At 44.1% G+C, this 12573-nt stretch overlaps 1 protein-coding gene across 13 annotated transcripts in view; it reads left to right on the top strand.

Annotated features, from left to right (window-relative positions):
• ccdc102a (coiled-coil domain containing 102A) overlaps nt 1–12573 on the top strand; it is an 83576-nt gene that overhangs the window by 37656 nt on the left and 33347 nt on the right. For all 13 annotated transcript variants that reach the window (XM_085907244.1, XM_085907248.1, XM_085907242.1 and 10 more), the window contains one exon: nt 11004–11112. In XM_085907244.1, coding sequence (XP_085763370.1) covers nt 11004–11112 — 109 coding nt within the window. The remainder of the gene's footprint in view (nt 1–11003; nt 11113–12573) is intronic.

Raw genomic sequence — 12573 nt, forward strand, 5'->3', positions numbered from 1 at the left:
CCACAGTTTTAAGACAAACCGATACCACCTTTCTGAGGTGCTATTTATTTGACTATTATAAAAGACCAGAAAATAACGCCAACTTTCAAAGAAAATTCACAATGGTGGACTTCTTGTTAGATTTAACATATGGCCCCAAGATACTTTTTTGTAAGTTGTGGTTGTATATGCCACTAACCTTTGGACTATCATGCTGAAATCTACAACCGAGGCTTGTTTGTTAATGCATTCACAATAAACTAATAAAATATAGATATAGTCCAACATTTTAAAATTCCTTTCAAATTGGCCATAGTTTTTTTGATAGAGGTCACTTAATAAAGAAGTCTTCCGAGAGGTTCCATCAGTTTGTCTTAAAACTCTGGGTACTTCATCTGAAGATAGTCAAGCTAAAAATAATATCCATCTATTCATCCATCCATTATCTGAACCACTTGTTCTCAGAAGAGTCGTGCGCATGCTAGAGCCTATCCCAGCGGCAATTGACCAAAGCTTTTTATATCGTCCAATCTTGATACCACAGCCACACTCTACTAAAAAAAAAAAACCAAAGAACGCATTCAGTTCATTTGCCCGCTTCATTGTCCCGTCAACGGTCTTATACTTTGTGCTGTGGCCTGTTATGGTTCACACACCGTCCCAGACAGCCCTCATGTCATTTCCCGGGGGATCCCAAAGCGTTCCCAGGCCAGCTGAAAGACTGAAAGTCTCTCCAGCGCATCTTGCGTCGTCCACGGGGTGTCCTGTCGGTGGGACATGCCCGGAACACCTCCCTAGGAAGGCGTCCAGGAGGCATCCTAATGAGATGCCCGAGCCACCTCATCTGGCTCCTCTCAACGTGGAGGAACAGCGGCTCTACTCCAAGTCTCTCCTGGATGACCGAGCTTCTCATCCTATCTCTAAGGGAGAGCCCGGACACCCTGTGGAGGAAACTCATTTCGGCCGCTTGTATACGGGATCTTGTTTTTTTCTGTCACGACCAATAGCTCGTGACCATAGGTTTGGGTAGAAGCGTAGCTCGACCGATAAATGGAAAGCTTTGCCTTTTAGCTCAGCTCTCTCTTCACCACGATGGACCGGTACAGAGTCCGCATTACAGCCGACACTGCACAGAGCCGCCTGTCAATCTCTCGGTCCATCCTGCCCTCACTCGTGAACAAGACCCCAAGATACTTAAACTCCTCCCCTGGTTGAGCAAACTCCCATGCACCCACGAGGATCCTGATGAGGGTATATAGCTGGTTGACTGTTCCACGGCCAGGACGAAAACCACACTGCTCCTCCTGAATCCGAGATATGACCTCCCGACGGACCCTCCTCTCCAGCACCCCTGAATAGACCTTACCAGGGAGGCTGAGGAGTGTAATTCCTCTGTAGTTTGAATACACCCTCCGGTCCCCCATCTTAAAGAGGGGAACCACCACCCCTGTCTGCAAATCCAGAGGCACCGTCCCCGATGTCCATGCAATGCTGTAGAGCCGTGTCAGCCAGGATAGCCCCACAACATCCAGAGCCTTTAAAAACTCCAGGTGGATCTCATCCACCACCGGGGCCATGCCTCCGAGAAGTTTTTTTAACTACCTCAGTGACTTCGACCCCAGAGATTGGAAAGTCACCAGGCCCTGCTTCCACAATGAAAGGCGTGTCAGTGGAACTGAGGAGGTCTTCGAAGTATTTTCCGCACCGACTCACAATGTCCCGAGTTGAGATCAGCAGCACTTAATTTCCACTGTAAACAGTGTTGATGGTGCACCGCTTCCCCCTCATGAGATGCCGGATGGTGGATGTTTTGTGTTTCAATAAGTGTACCTTAATTTCCGGACGATAAGTCGCTGCAGAGTATAAGTCGCACCAGCCGTAAAATGCACAATAAAGTGAAAAAAAACATATATAAGTCTCACCGGAGTATAAATCGCACTCTTGGGGCAAATTTATTTGCCAAAATCCAACACCAACAGACATGAACCAGCAACAACAGGCTAAATGATACGGTATGCTAACGTGACACATACACAAACGAGGAGCTGAGAACGGGCCTGACGTAACATTCAGAGTTATTCAGGTAAGTATTACAAAAATAACACTTTATCAAACCATCTGTGTCACTCCAATTCATTAAATCCATCGTTCGTGCTTTCACTCCAATTCATTAAATTCATTGATCGTCCTTCATGTAAACAATGCCGCACAGCGCCGCTGACGTCACTTGCAGTTCAAATTACAGTAATCCCCTGCTACATCGCGGTTCGTTTATCAAGGTTTCACTACATCGCGGCTTTTTGAATTTTGAAAATTTGTGAAAAAATTCACATATAAGTTTCTCCCGAGTATAAGTCGCCCCCCACCCACCCAAACTATGGAAAAAAAGCGACTACATCTTCATTCTTCATCTTCTTCCGCTTATCCGGGGTCGGGTCGCGGGGGCAGCAGCTTTAGGAGGGACTCCCAGACCTCCCTCTCCCCAGCCACTTCCTCCAGCTCATTTCGGGGGATCCCAAGGCGTTCCCAGGCCAGCCGAGAGACGTAGTCTCTCCAGCGCGTCCTGGGTCGACCCCGGGGTCTTCTACCGGTGGGACATGCCCGGAACACCTCCCCAGGGAGGCGTCCAGGAGGCATCCTGATGAGATGCCCGAGCCACCTCATCTAGCTCCTCTCAACGTGGAGGAGCAGCGGCTCTACTCCGAGTCTCTCCCGGATGACCGAGCTTCTCACCCTATCTCTAAGGGAGAGCCCGGACACCCTGCGGAGGAAACTCATTTCAGCCGCTTGTATCCTGGATCTCGTTCTTTCGGTCACGACCCATAGCTCGTGACCATAGGTGAGGGTAGGAGCATAGATCGACCGGTAAATCGAGAGCTTTGTCTTTTGCTCAGCTCTCTCGTCACCACGACGAACCGGTACAGAATCCGCATTACTGCCGACGCTGCACCGATCCGCCTGTCGATCTCGCGCTCCACCCTGCCCTCATTCGTGAACAAGACCCCAAGATACTTGAACTCCTCCACTTGGGGCAGGATCTCATCCTCGATCCGGAGAGGGCATTCCACCCTTTTCCGACCGAGGACCATAGACTCGGATTTGGAGGTGCTGACCCTCATCCCGACCGCTTCACACTCGGCTGCGAACCGCTCCAGTGAGAGCTGGAGATCACGGACTGAAGAAGCCAACAGCACCACGTCATCTGCAAAAAGCAGTGACGCGATGCTGAGGTCCCCAAACCGGACCCCCTCAACGCCCCGGCTGCGCCTAGAAATTCTGTCCATAAAAATTATGAACAGAATCGGTGACAAAGGGCAGCCTTGGCGGAGTCCAACCCTCACTGGGAACGAATCCGACTTACTGCCGGAAATGCGGACCAAACTCTTGCATCGGTGATACAGGGACCGAACCGCCCTTATCAGTTGGCTCGACACCCCGTACTCCCGAAGCACCCTCCAGAGAACCTCCCGAGGGACACGGTCGAACGCCTTCTCCAAGTCCACAAAACACATGTGGACTGGTTGGGCGAACTCCCATGCACCCTTGAGGATCCTGCCGAGGGTGTAGAGCTGGTCCACTGTTCCACGGCCAGGACGAAAGCCCTACTGCTCCTCCTGAATCCGAGGTTCGACCTCCCGACGGATCCTCCTCTCCAGCACCCCTGAATAGACCTTACCCGGGAGGCTGAGGAGTGTGATTCCCCTGTAATTGGAACACACCCTCCGGTCCCCCTTCTTAAAGAGGGGAACCACCACCCCAGTCTGCCAATCCAGAGGCACCGTCTCCGATGTCCACGCAATGCTGTAGAGGCGTGTCAGCCATGACAGCCCCACAACATCCAGAGCCTTTAAGAACTCCGGGCGGATCTCATCCACCCCCGGGGCCTTGCCACCAAGGAGTTTTTTAACTACCTCAGTGACTTCGACCTCCGAGATTGGAGAGTCCGCCTCAGAGTCCTCAGGCCCTGCTTCACACACACACACACACACACACACACACACACACACACACACACACACACACACACACACACACACAGTGGAGCCTCGGTTTTCGAACACAATCCGTTCCAGAAGGCTGTTCGAGAAGTGAATCGTTCGAATTCCGAATCATGTTTTCCCATTATAAATAATGGAAAAAAATTCATCCGTTCCAAGAAAAAAAAGCCTGTTTTAAGCATTTTTTTATTTGCGCATTTGTCTGATTGCGCAACTGCAGCGCACCGCCGAACGTGCAACCATAATGCGTCACCGACCGCTCAACTGCACCGGCCGGTCGCATTATTGTGACAGAGCCGTCGCTGAAATTTAGAAAATATTTTTAAAGTCCTGATGTACCTTTCAAAATTCAAGTGGACCTCAGTGCGCAAGGAGCTTAATTTTGTCCGATGGCGCAACTGCAGCGCACCGCCGAACGCGCAACCATAGTAGCGCGTCGCCGACCGCGCAACTGCACCGCGCTGGTCGCATTATTGTGACAGAGCCGTCGCTAAAATTTAGAAAATATTTTTAAAGTCCTAATGAACTTCCCCAAATTTAAGTGGAACTCAGTGCGCAGGGAGCTTATTTTGGTCCGATCGCGCAACCGCAGCACGCTGGGCGCTCACTGTCGGATTACTTTAGGAGCGTCTTTGTGTTTTAGGACGGCTTTACTGCTCCCACTTACTTCATTTGGAGGCATGATTAGAGTAGATGCAATACTCAGAGTAACGACAATGTATTAACAAACGGAGTCAGTTGGCATGCGGGTCCTCTCGGCTCATCTCGCGAGGTTCGACAACCGAATTTCGTCCGACATCCGAAGCAAAAAATCTTGAATTTTTTGTTCGAATCCCAAATTGTTCGAGAACCAGGACGTTCGAAAACCGAGGCTCCACTATGTGTTTGTGTCTCTCTGTGTGTGTGTGTGTGTGTGTGTGTGTGTGTGTGTGTGTGTGTGTGTGTATGTGTGTATGTATGTATGTATGTATGTGTGTGTGTGTGTGTGTGTGTGTGTGTGTGTGTGTGTGTATATGGTTTCTGTCTGTGCTCGCCCCTCTCCTCTTGTGTGCCCATGATTATTCTCACCTGCCTCTTGTTACCTGTCGTGTATATAAGTCCTGTCTGCCCCACACGCCCCGTCGCATCATTGTTGTCTTGATGTCTTTTTGGTTCCTGATGTCGTATTGCTGTTGTCATCACGCGTCATGTCTTTTTGGTTCCTGTCGTTTTCAAGTCTGTTTTGGTTAGTCAGTCAGTCACTTTATCGTTTTGTTTAGTCATGTCAGTTTGCTGAGTCTGTGCAGGAAGAGCGATCCAGGGGGCTTGCTTATGGCTGTTTGTATATGTGGTCTGTATATTGAGACTTTTGTTTTGAAGGACGCTACACAGGAAGTACTGCCTTTACTATTTCAGTTTGACAAATGTTCTAAATAAAATCCAGGCGATACCAATGTGTTAAATGGGCACTGGCAATCCAAAGAGAGTTGTGTGACGGTTGTCATTTTCTCTGTCTCCACAGTATGACTTATTTTATTTCAATAACTCTGCTAATAGTTTATGGGCCCAGGATACAAAGTGGCCGTTTATTTGATAACTTTTTAGAGAGGCAACGCGCAAGCAGAGTCAAGCTGCCGGTGGTCCCGACGGTGACGAGACAAATTATGAACTGTGGGAGACAAAGTTCTTGGGCCACAGGTTGCAAGGAGGAAGACGACGACAAGACTAAGAACGCCAAGGCTTATGCGGAGATGATCCAGTTCCTGGACAACAAAAGTTTGTCACTCATCATGTGAGAAGCAGGTGATAATGGTCGCAAAGCGCGTAAAATTTTGAGAGACTATTATGCAGGCAGAGGTAAGCCTCAGATCATTTGCCTGTATACTGAGCTGACAACTTTACAGAAGGCCAGTGGAGAAAGCTTGACTGATTACCGTAATTTTCGGACTACAAGTCGCGGGGTTTTTTTCTTAGTTTGGGTGGGGGGTGACTTATTCTGAGGAGCGACTTATATATGAATGTTTTCACAAATTTTCTCAATTAAAAACAAAAACAAAAGAGAAACCGCGATAAACAAACCGCGATGTGGCAAGGGAATTGCTGTAATTTGAATCAGCAGCGCGGTGGTTGTTTACATAAAGGACAAAACTTCGATCATGGGATGACAAAGATGACGAAGGGCCCCACGTACTACCGGCATCATTAGCGGCTTTGTTTGTAAGTGACACGGAGGATGAAGAGTTTGAAAGATTTAATGATTTGGAGTGACACAGAAAGTTTGAAAAACTATTATGGCTTTTACGCACACCCGGTCCGACTCAACAGAGCTCTCTTTCACCTCCGTGGATGGAAGTCGGGGGCCAGTACTTGGCCGGGTGGCTGTCCGGGCACGGTGGATGGGGCTCGGACATGGCTTTTACGCACACCCGGTCCTATTCTATGGAGCTCTCTTCCACCTCCGTGGCTGGAAATGCCACCTCCGGGGATGTAAGTCCACACCGCCGCACGCCTGGAAGTCGACTTTGTTAACTCTACAACATAGTTATATACTAGATCTGTGGAATAACGACGAGGCTGACGTCAGAGCGTACGTGCGGAGTTAACAAAGGACGAGGAATTTGATTGATGGATTTAATGATTTGGAGTGACACAGATGATTTGATAATATTGTTGTAATATGATAGTTATTTGAAATATACTTTATATATCGTTATATGGGTCTGTGGAATAATTAGAAATGCAACTTACGAGTCCGGTGGCGCGGCGCATACGCGGCATTGTTTACATAAAGGACGATCTATGGATTTAATGAACTGGAGTGACACAGATGGTTTTATAAACGTGTTATTTATGTAATAGTGATTAGAATAACTCTTACGTCAGGCCCGTTCTCAGCTCTTCATTTGTGTTTTTGTCATGTTAGCATACCTATCGTTTAGCTTGTTGTTGCTCGTTCATGTCTGTTCTTGGTGTTGGATTTTGTCAAATAAATTTCCCCCAAAATGCGACCTATACTCCGGAGTGACTTGTATATGTTTTTTTTTTCACGTTATTCTGCATTTTATGGCTAATGCCACCTATATTCTGGAGTGACTTTTAGTCCAAAAAATACGGTATGTCATCCGTGCAGAAACGGCGATCACAGCTTTGAGAAATGCTGGAGAGACACTGAGTGATGGTGTGTTGGTGGCGATGGTTTTAAATCATAAATGATTGGCGATCACTGTATAACAATGTCACAGAAAAGATATGTTGACAAAATACTTGACAGATTTGATATGCAAGATTGTAAGCCTCGAGCAACACCATGTGAACCTAAGCTTAACTATTCTGAAAACGCAGAAACCCTGAGTGATCTGAAGAAATATAGAGAGGCTGGTGGCAGCTTAATCTATTTATCAACATGTACCAGACCAGATCTAAGCTTTGTCGTGAGCAAACTTTCCCAATACTTTTCCAAACCAACTACAGAACAATCGGCTACAGTAAAACATGTATTGATTGAGGTATTTAAAGGGCACAAAGGAAAAGATGTGTTACAAAAAGAGTGATGGTGAACCACTTGGGTTGGAAGCATTCAGTGAAGCAAACTGGGCTGAACATGATACTGACAGATGTAGTACATCAGGTTATTGTGTTAGCTTGAGACAATTAGGTCCCTTAATTTAATGGAAAACCAAAAGACAAGCAACAGTAGCTCTTTCAACGTGTGAAGCTGAATACATGGCCTTAGCTTCAACTGTACAAGAATGTCTGTATTTAGTCCAACTGTTAGATGGTATTGATGGGTATCATTACAAGCAGCCAAAGGTTTATGAAGACAACCAAGGAGCCATAGCCTTAGCTAAAAATCCTGTACAAAGACAACGATGTAAACATGTTGACATAAAATACCATTTTGTAAGATCAACTGTTAACGATGGCAAAGTAATGCTGGACTACTGTCCAACAGAACATATGGTGGCTGATATCATGAGAAAACCTCCAACAAAGTCTAAGATGATTAATTTTGTGGCATTTATGTTTGGAGAGTAGAAATTTGTTTATGGAATGTGTTTCTATCATATGAATTTTGAGGTATTTATGTTTATGAAATAAGTATGCATTACCTTGAGAAAAATCATTATATTTTTATTCTGCATGTATTTACCAACATAAGAGCAAGTGGGGGTGTTAGTATATGTCCTCTGTATATGTAGCCTTTTTTTAAGGATGCTACACAGGAAGTTCTGCTTTTACTATTTCTGTTTGACAAATGTTCTTAATAAAATCCAGGTGATACCCATGTGTTAAATGGGCACTGGCAAACCAAAGTGAGTTGTGCGACAGTCGTCATTTTCTCTGTCTCCACAGAATGACTTATTTTATTTGAATAACTCTGCTAACAATAGCACTGTGTGTTGCTCATATGTTGAGCTCTTGTTTTGTGAAATAAAGAGCCAGTTACTAAACCCACGTCTTGCCTGGTACTTTGGTAACGCTACAATATAGTTATTTACGTAGTTCTGTGGAATAATCGGAGCAACTGACGATGATTCTGACGTCAGCGGCGCATGGAGTTCCGGAGTCAACAGTTTTTTAAAAATGTTTTTTAAGTGACTCAGAGGACGAGGATTTCGATGGATTTAATGATTTGGAGTGACACGGATGGTTCGATAAAATTGTTGTTTGTTATAGTTATTTGAATCACTGTTAATGTTACGTCAGGCCCGTTCTCAGCTCCTCGTTTGTGTTTATGTCACGTTAGCATACCGTATTGTTTTGCTTGTTGCTGGTGAATGTCTGTTCTTGGTGTTGGATTTTGTCAAATAGATTTCCCCCAAAATGCGACTTAAACTCTGGTGCGATTTACCGTAAATTTCGACCTATAAGCCGCACCGGAGTATTAGCCACACCAGCTAAAATTCGGGAGTATTTCAGTTTTTTTTTTTTTTTTATATATAAGCCGCATGCGGGACTATAAGCCGCACGTGCGCACGAATTATTCACAAAGAAAGACTGTACACAGAAAGCCTTTTTAAAGTTTTAATCACACTAACATTTCATTTTAAACAAGTAACATTTAATACTAGCTGGGCTAAAGTTTTAATAACATTAACATCTTGTTGTACACAAGGAAGTAACAGCACTAACTAGGCGGGTAAAAAAAAAAAACTTACCAGTTACCAATCAACAAAGTCACTAAGAGCCGTCTTCCTCCTGTCCACTGAAACCAGCAAAATCTTCCTCCTCAGTGTCCGAGTGGAATAGTGCGTCGAAACACTCTTTCTCATTCTCTCTTTTGTTGTCGCTTTCATCGTCACTCTCGTTCTTAGGCAAATTCACTCCTGAGCTTGTGCTGTCTTCTCCGTCACGAAGCAGACTGGCTCTTCGAAATCCGTTGGTAATGGTGGATTTTTTCACACTGCTCCACGCTGTCAGGATCCACTGGCAGACTTGTATGAAAGTTTCTCTTCGCATAGGTCCAGTTTTTATAAAGGATTTCTCACCACTGGTCATCCAAGCCAAATCGCCAACACCATGACGCTCTCCCTTTGAAGTCTTGATATTTCTTTTCGGTAGCGATTGCTTTTGCTTTCAGTCTGATCTCCACAGTGGAAACACCTCGGCAATCCGCTCTCCGTGTGTTCACCCAGTCTCCAAGAATGTTTTCCAGTTTGGACCATCGGCTTTTAAGACCTCTGACAGCTTTTGTCGTCTTTTTATATTGTTGCAGTCCTTCCCGATGCCGTTTCCACCATCTCACCATCGATTCAATAATGCCAAATTGACGTGCAACCACTCTGTTCCCTTCTATATCAAGTCAAGTTTATTTCTATAGCCCTAAATCACAAGCAGTCTCAAAGGGCTTCACATAGACAATCAATTGACAATTATTCTCAAAGCATCCCCTGATCTTGGGCTCCCAAAAGGGCAAGGAAAAATCACATTACCCTAATATTAGCCAACTTACATTGGCTCCCGGTCCATTTAAGATGTGACTTCAAGGTTCTCCCATTAACCTATAAATCATTACATGGCTAAGCGCCTTCATATCTTGTTGACTTAGTTGTTCCTTATGTTCCGTCCCGTAACCTCCGCTCGCAAAATGCTAGTCTTTTAGTGAGCCCGAGGGCCAAAAAAATGTCTCCGGGGTCTAGAGCATTTTGTATTCAGGCTCCAGAGCTTTGGAATGCCCTATCAATGGATATTAGAACTGCTACCTCAGTAGAAACATTTAAGACATGTATAAAGACACATTGTTATGATATGGCCTTTAATTAACCTGTAGTGGTCGATTCGGCTGGAGTTTGTGTTTTTCGCTCCCTCCCCCCACCCCCAGCTGGACAGGTGGTTAGGTGACACCCAAACTGATAGCGGCTGTCTGGATTCTCGTGGATCAATCAGGATGAGACGATCTCAGGACAATCGAGGGCACTTCCTGCAGCTCTTCACTTTGAATTGGACATCCACTTTTTCTTTGATTTTGTTATTACTATGTAATTATATATAATTATATTTATGTATTTTAATTATGAATTCTATGTGCCCTCTCTGCATCCATTCCAGCCTGGTCATCCTGGAAGGGGGATCCTCCCATCAGTGGTCCCTTCTCAAGGTTTCTCATTTTCCCCTAGTAGTGTTTTTTTTAGTTTTTCCTTGCCCTCCTGGGAGTTTAAGATCAGGGGATGTTTGAGAATAATTGTCATTTTTTTGTATATGTGAAGTCCTTTGAGACTTGCGTGTGATTTAGGGCTGTATAAATAAACTTAACTTGACTTGGTTGGCCACATTGTATTTATGGATTTCCTCATAGGATTTTTTGAGTCTGAAACTATTGAAACCAATTCATCTCATTGTATTATTACAAATAAAAAAATAAAAGTCAGGAATGATAGTTTCTTCAATTTTGTTCAAATTATTGGGAAAAATGTATCATTTTTTGCAAACTTTGTTTATTACACATGATAATTTAAATTTTTGGACCAGATTTTAGCAAAGATCATGGAAGTTGACACGATTTCCTGTCACGAGCCGCATAACCACCTATGTTTTTGTAATTCACAGAGACAAGCTTGAATTGAGTAAGACTATTGAGAAGCTAGAGACAGAGCTCAGTCAGTGGAAACTTAAATACGAGGAGCTGAGCAAGAGTAAACAGGAAATCCTTAAACAGGTAAGACACGTGGTTTAGTGTACTAGCGATTAAATATATTGCTCACAATCAAAGCTTTTACATGTCCCAAAACATGTCCTAAAAGACATTACATAAATGTAAGAATGTACAATAACTTTTTTTTTCTATCAATACCAATATTCGATATTTTCCTGCTTCACAATGGTGATGAGGGCAATAACCAATGCATTTTTGATAAGAAATAAAAAAGACAGCTCAATTGTCAATAACAGACATTCTTCCCTTTTTTAGAAAATAGTCTGGTTTTAGATATAACCCTGGGGTGGGCCAACAAAAAATGTAATTGAACAATGAAAGATATTGGAATAATAGATATTTGGACGGAACTGAATCCTTTGACCAAGGACTATCCCTATTATTCTAATGCACACAGGGCCTATTTGAGGATTGACTCACATTTTATTTTTGAAAAATATTTAAATAGGGTAGTTGTTGGGTCTTCAACATTCACAAAGAATTTCACAGAGGCAGAGAGTTGTCCTCAATGGCTACTAAGCTTTTGCAAAAGGACAGCATTCAAACAACAACAAGCGTTGCTCAAAAACTGTGCCCTTCTTCAGGCTGGCCACTTTTTATTGAGTAAATACTATGGGTGGGGTTTACACAAATGTATAGCTTCTCATTTGTTCACAGCAGTCAGTTTAACACATGAGACAGAAAACCCAGATGTTATTACTTAAGGAGAGCAGTATAGACCTCTCAAAGGTGTCATTATTCAAACCCAGGACAATCTTGCTCAACGACTCATGACTGTAGACATATATATCACAGCTCATGGGTCCAGACATGTGCATCACAACTTATGAAAGAGCAAACCCAGATGTTTTTGCTTAACATTCTATAACAGTTGGAAGCTCCCTGGACACAAGGTCAAACTGCCATACAACGAACATTTTGCATTAAACCCATGGAATCTAATGATAATGTAGAACATTTTTCCCAACAGTAGTTGAGTTTGACATTGGTATCATGGACCTCTAGGATCACATCTGAAAATAAATTTAGATCAAGGTAGAAGAGAAACCTTGTGGAGGCTAGACAATGATATATTGAATCAAATGATGGAAAAAATTAAGAAAGACATGGTTTAATATATCGAACAATGACAATGGGGAGATGCCCTCCAATATTGTGTGACGCTTATTAATTAGAGGCAAACTAATAAGATATGAAACTTACTTAAAGAAGAGTAGTCAAGAGGAGTTGGATAGGTTACGAAAGGAACTCACACTCTGAGAACAAAAACACAAAAGGCACGAATGACCCCAAAGATTCGATCACGGGATGACGAAGATGACGAAGGGCCCCACGTACTACCGGCATCATTAGCGGCTTTGTTTGTAAGTGACACAGAGGGCAAAGAGTTTGAAGGATTTCATGATTTGGAGTGACACAGAAGGTTTGAAAAACTATTATAGCTTTTACGCACGCCCGTTACTA

Source organism: Syngnathus leptorhynchus, chromosome 3 (assembly GCF_054491065.1).
Source record: "Syngnathus leptorhynchus isolate UIUO chromosome 3, UIUO_Slep, whole genome shotgun sequence".
Taxonomy (NCBI): domain Eukaryota; kingdom Metazoa; phylum Chordata; class Actinopteri; order Syngnathiformes; family Syngnathidae; genus Syngnathus; species Syngnathus leptorhynchus.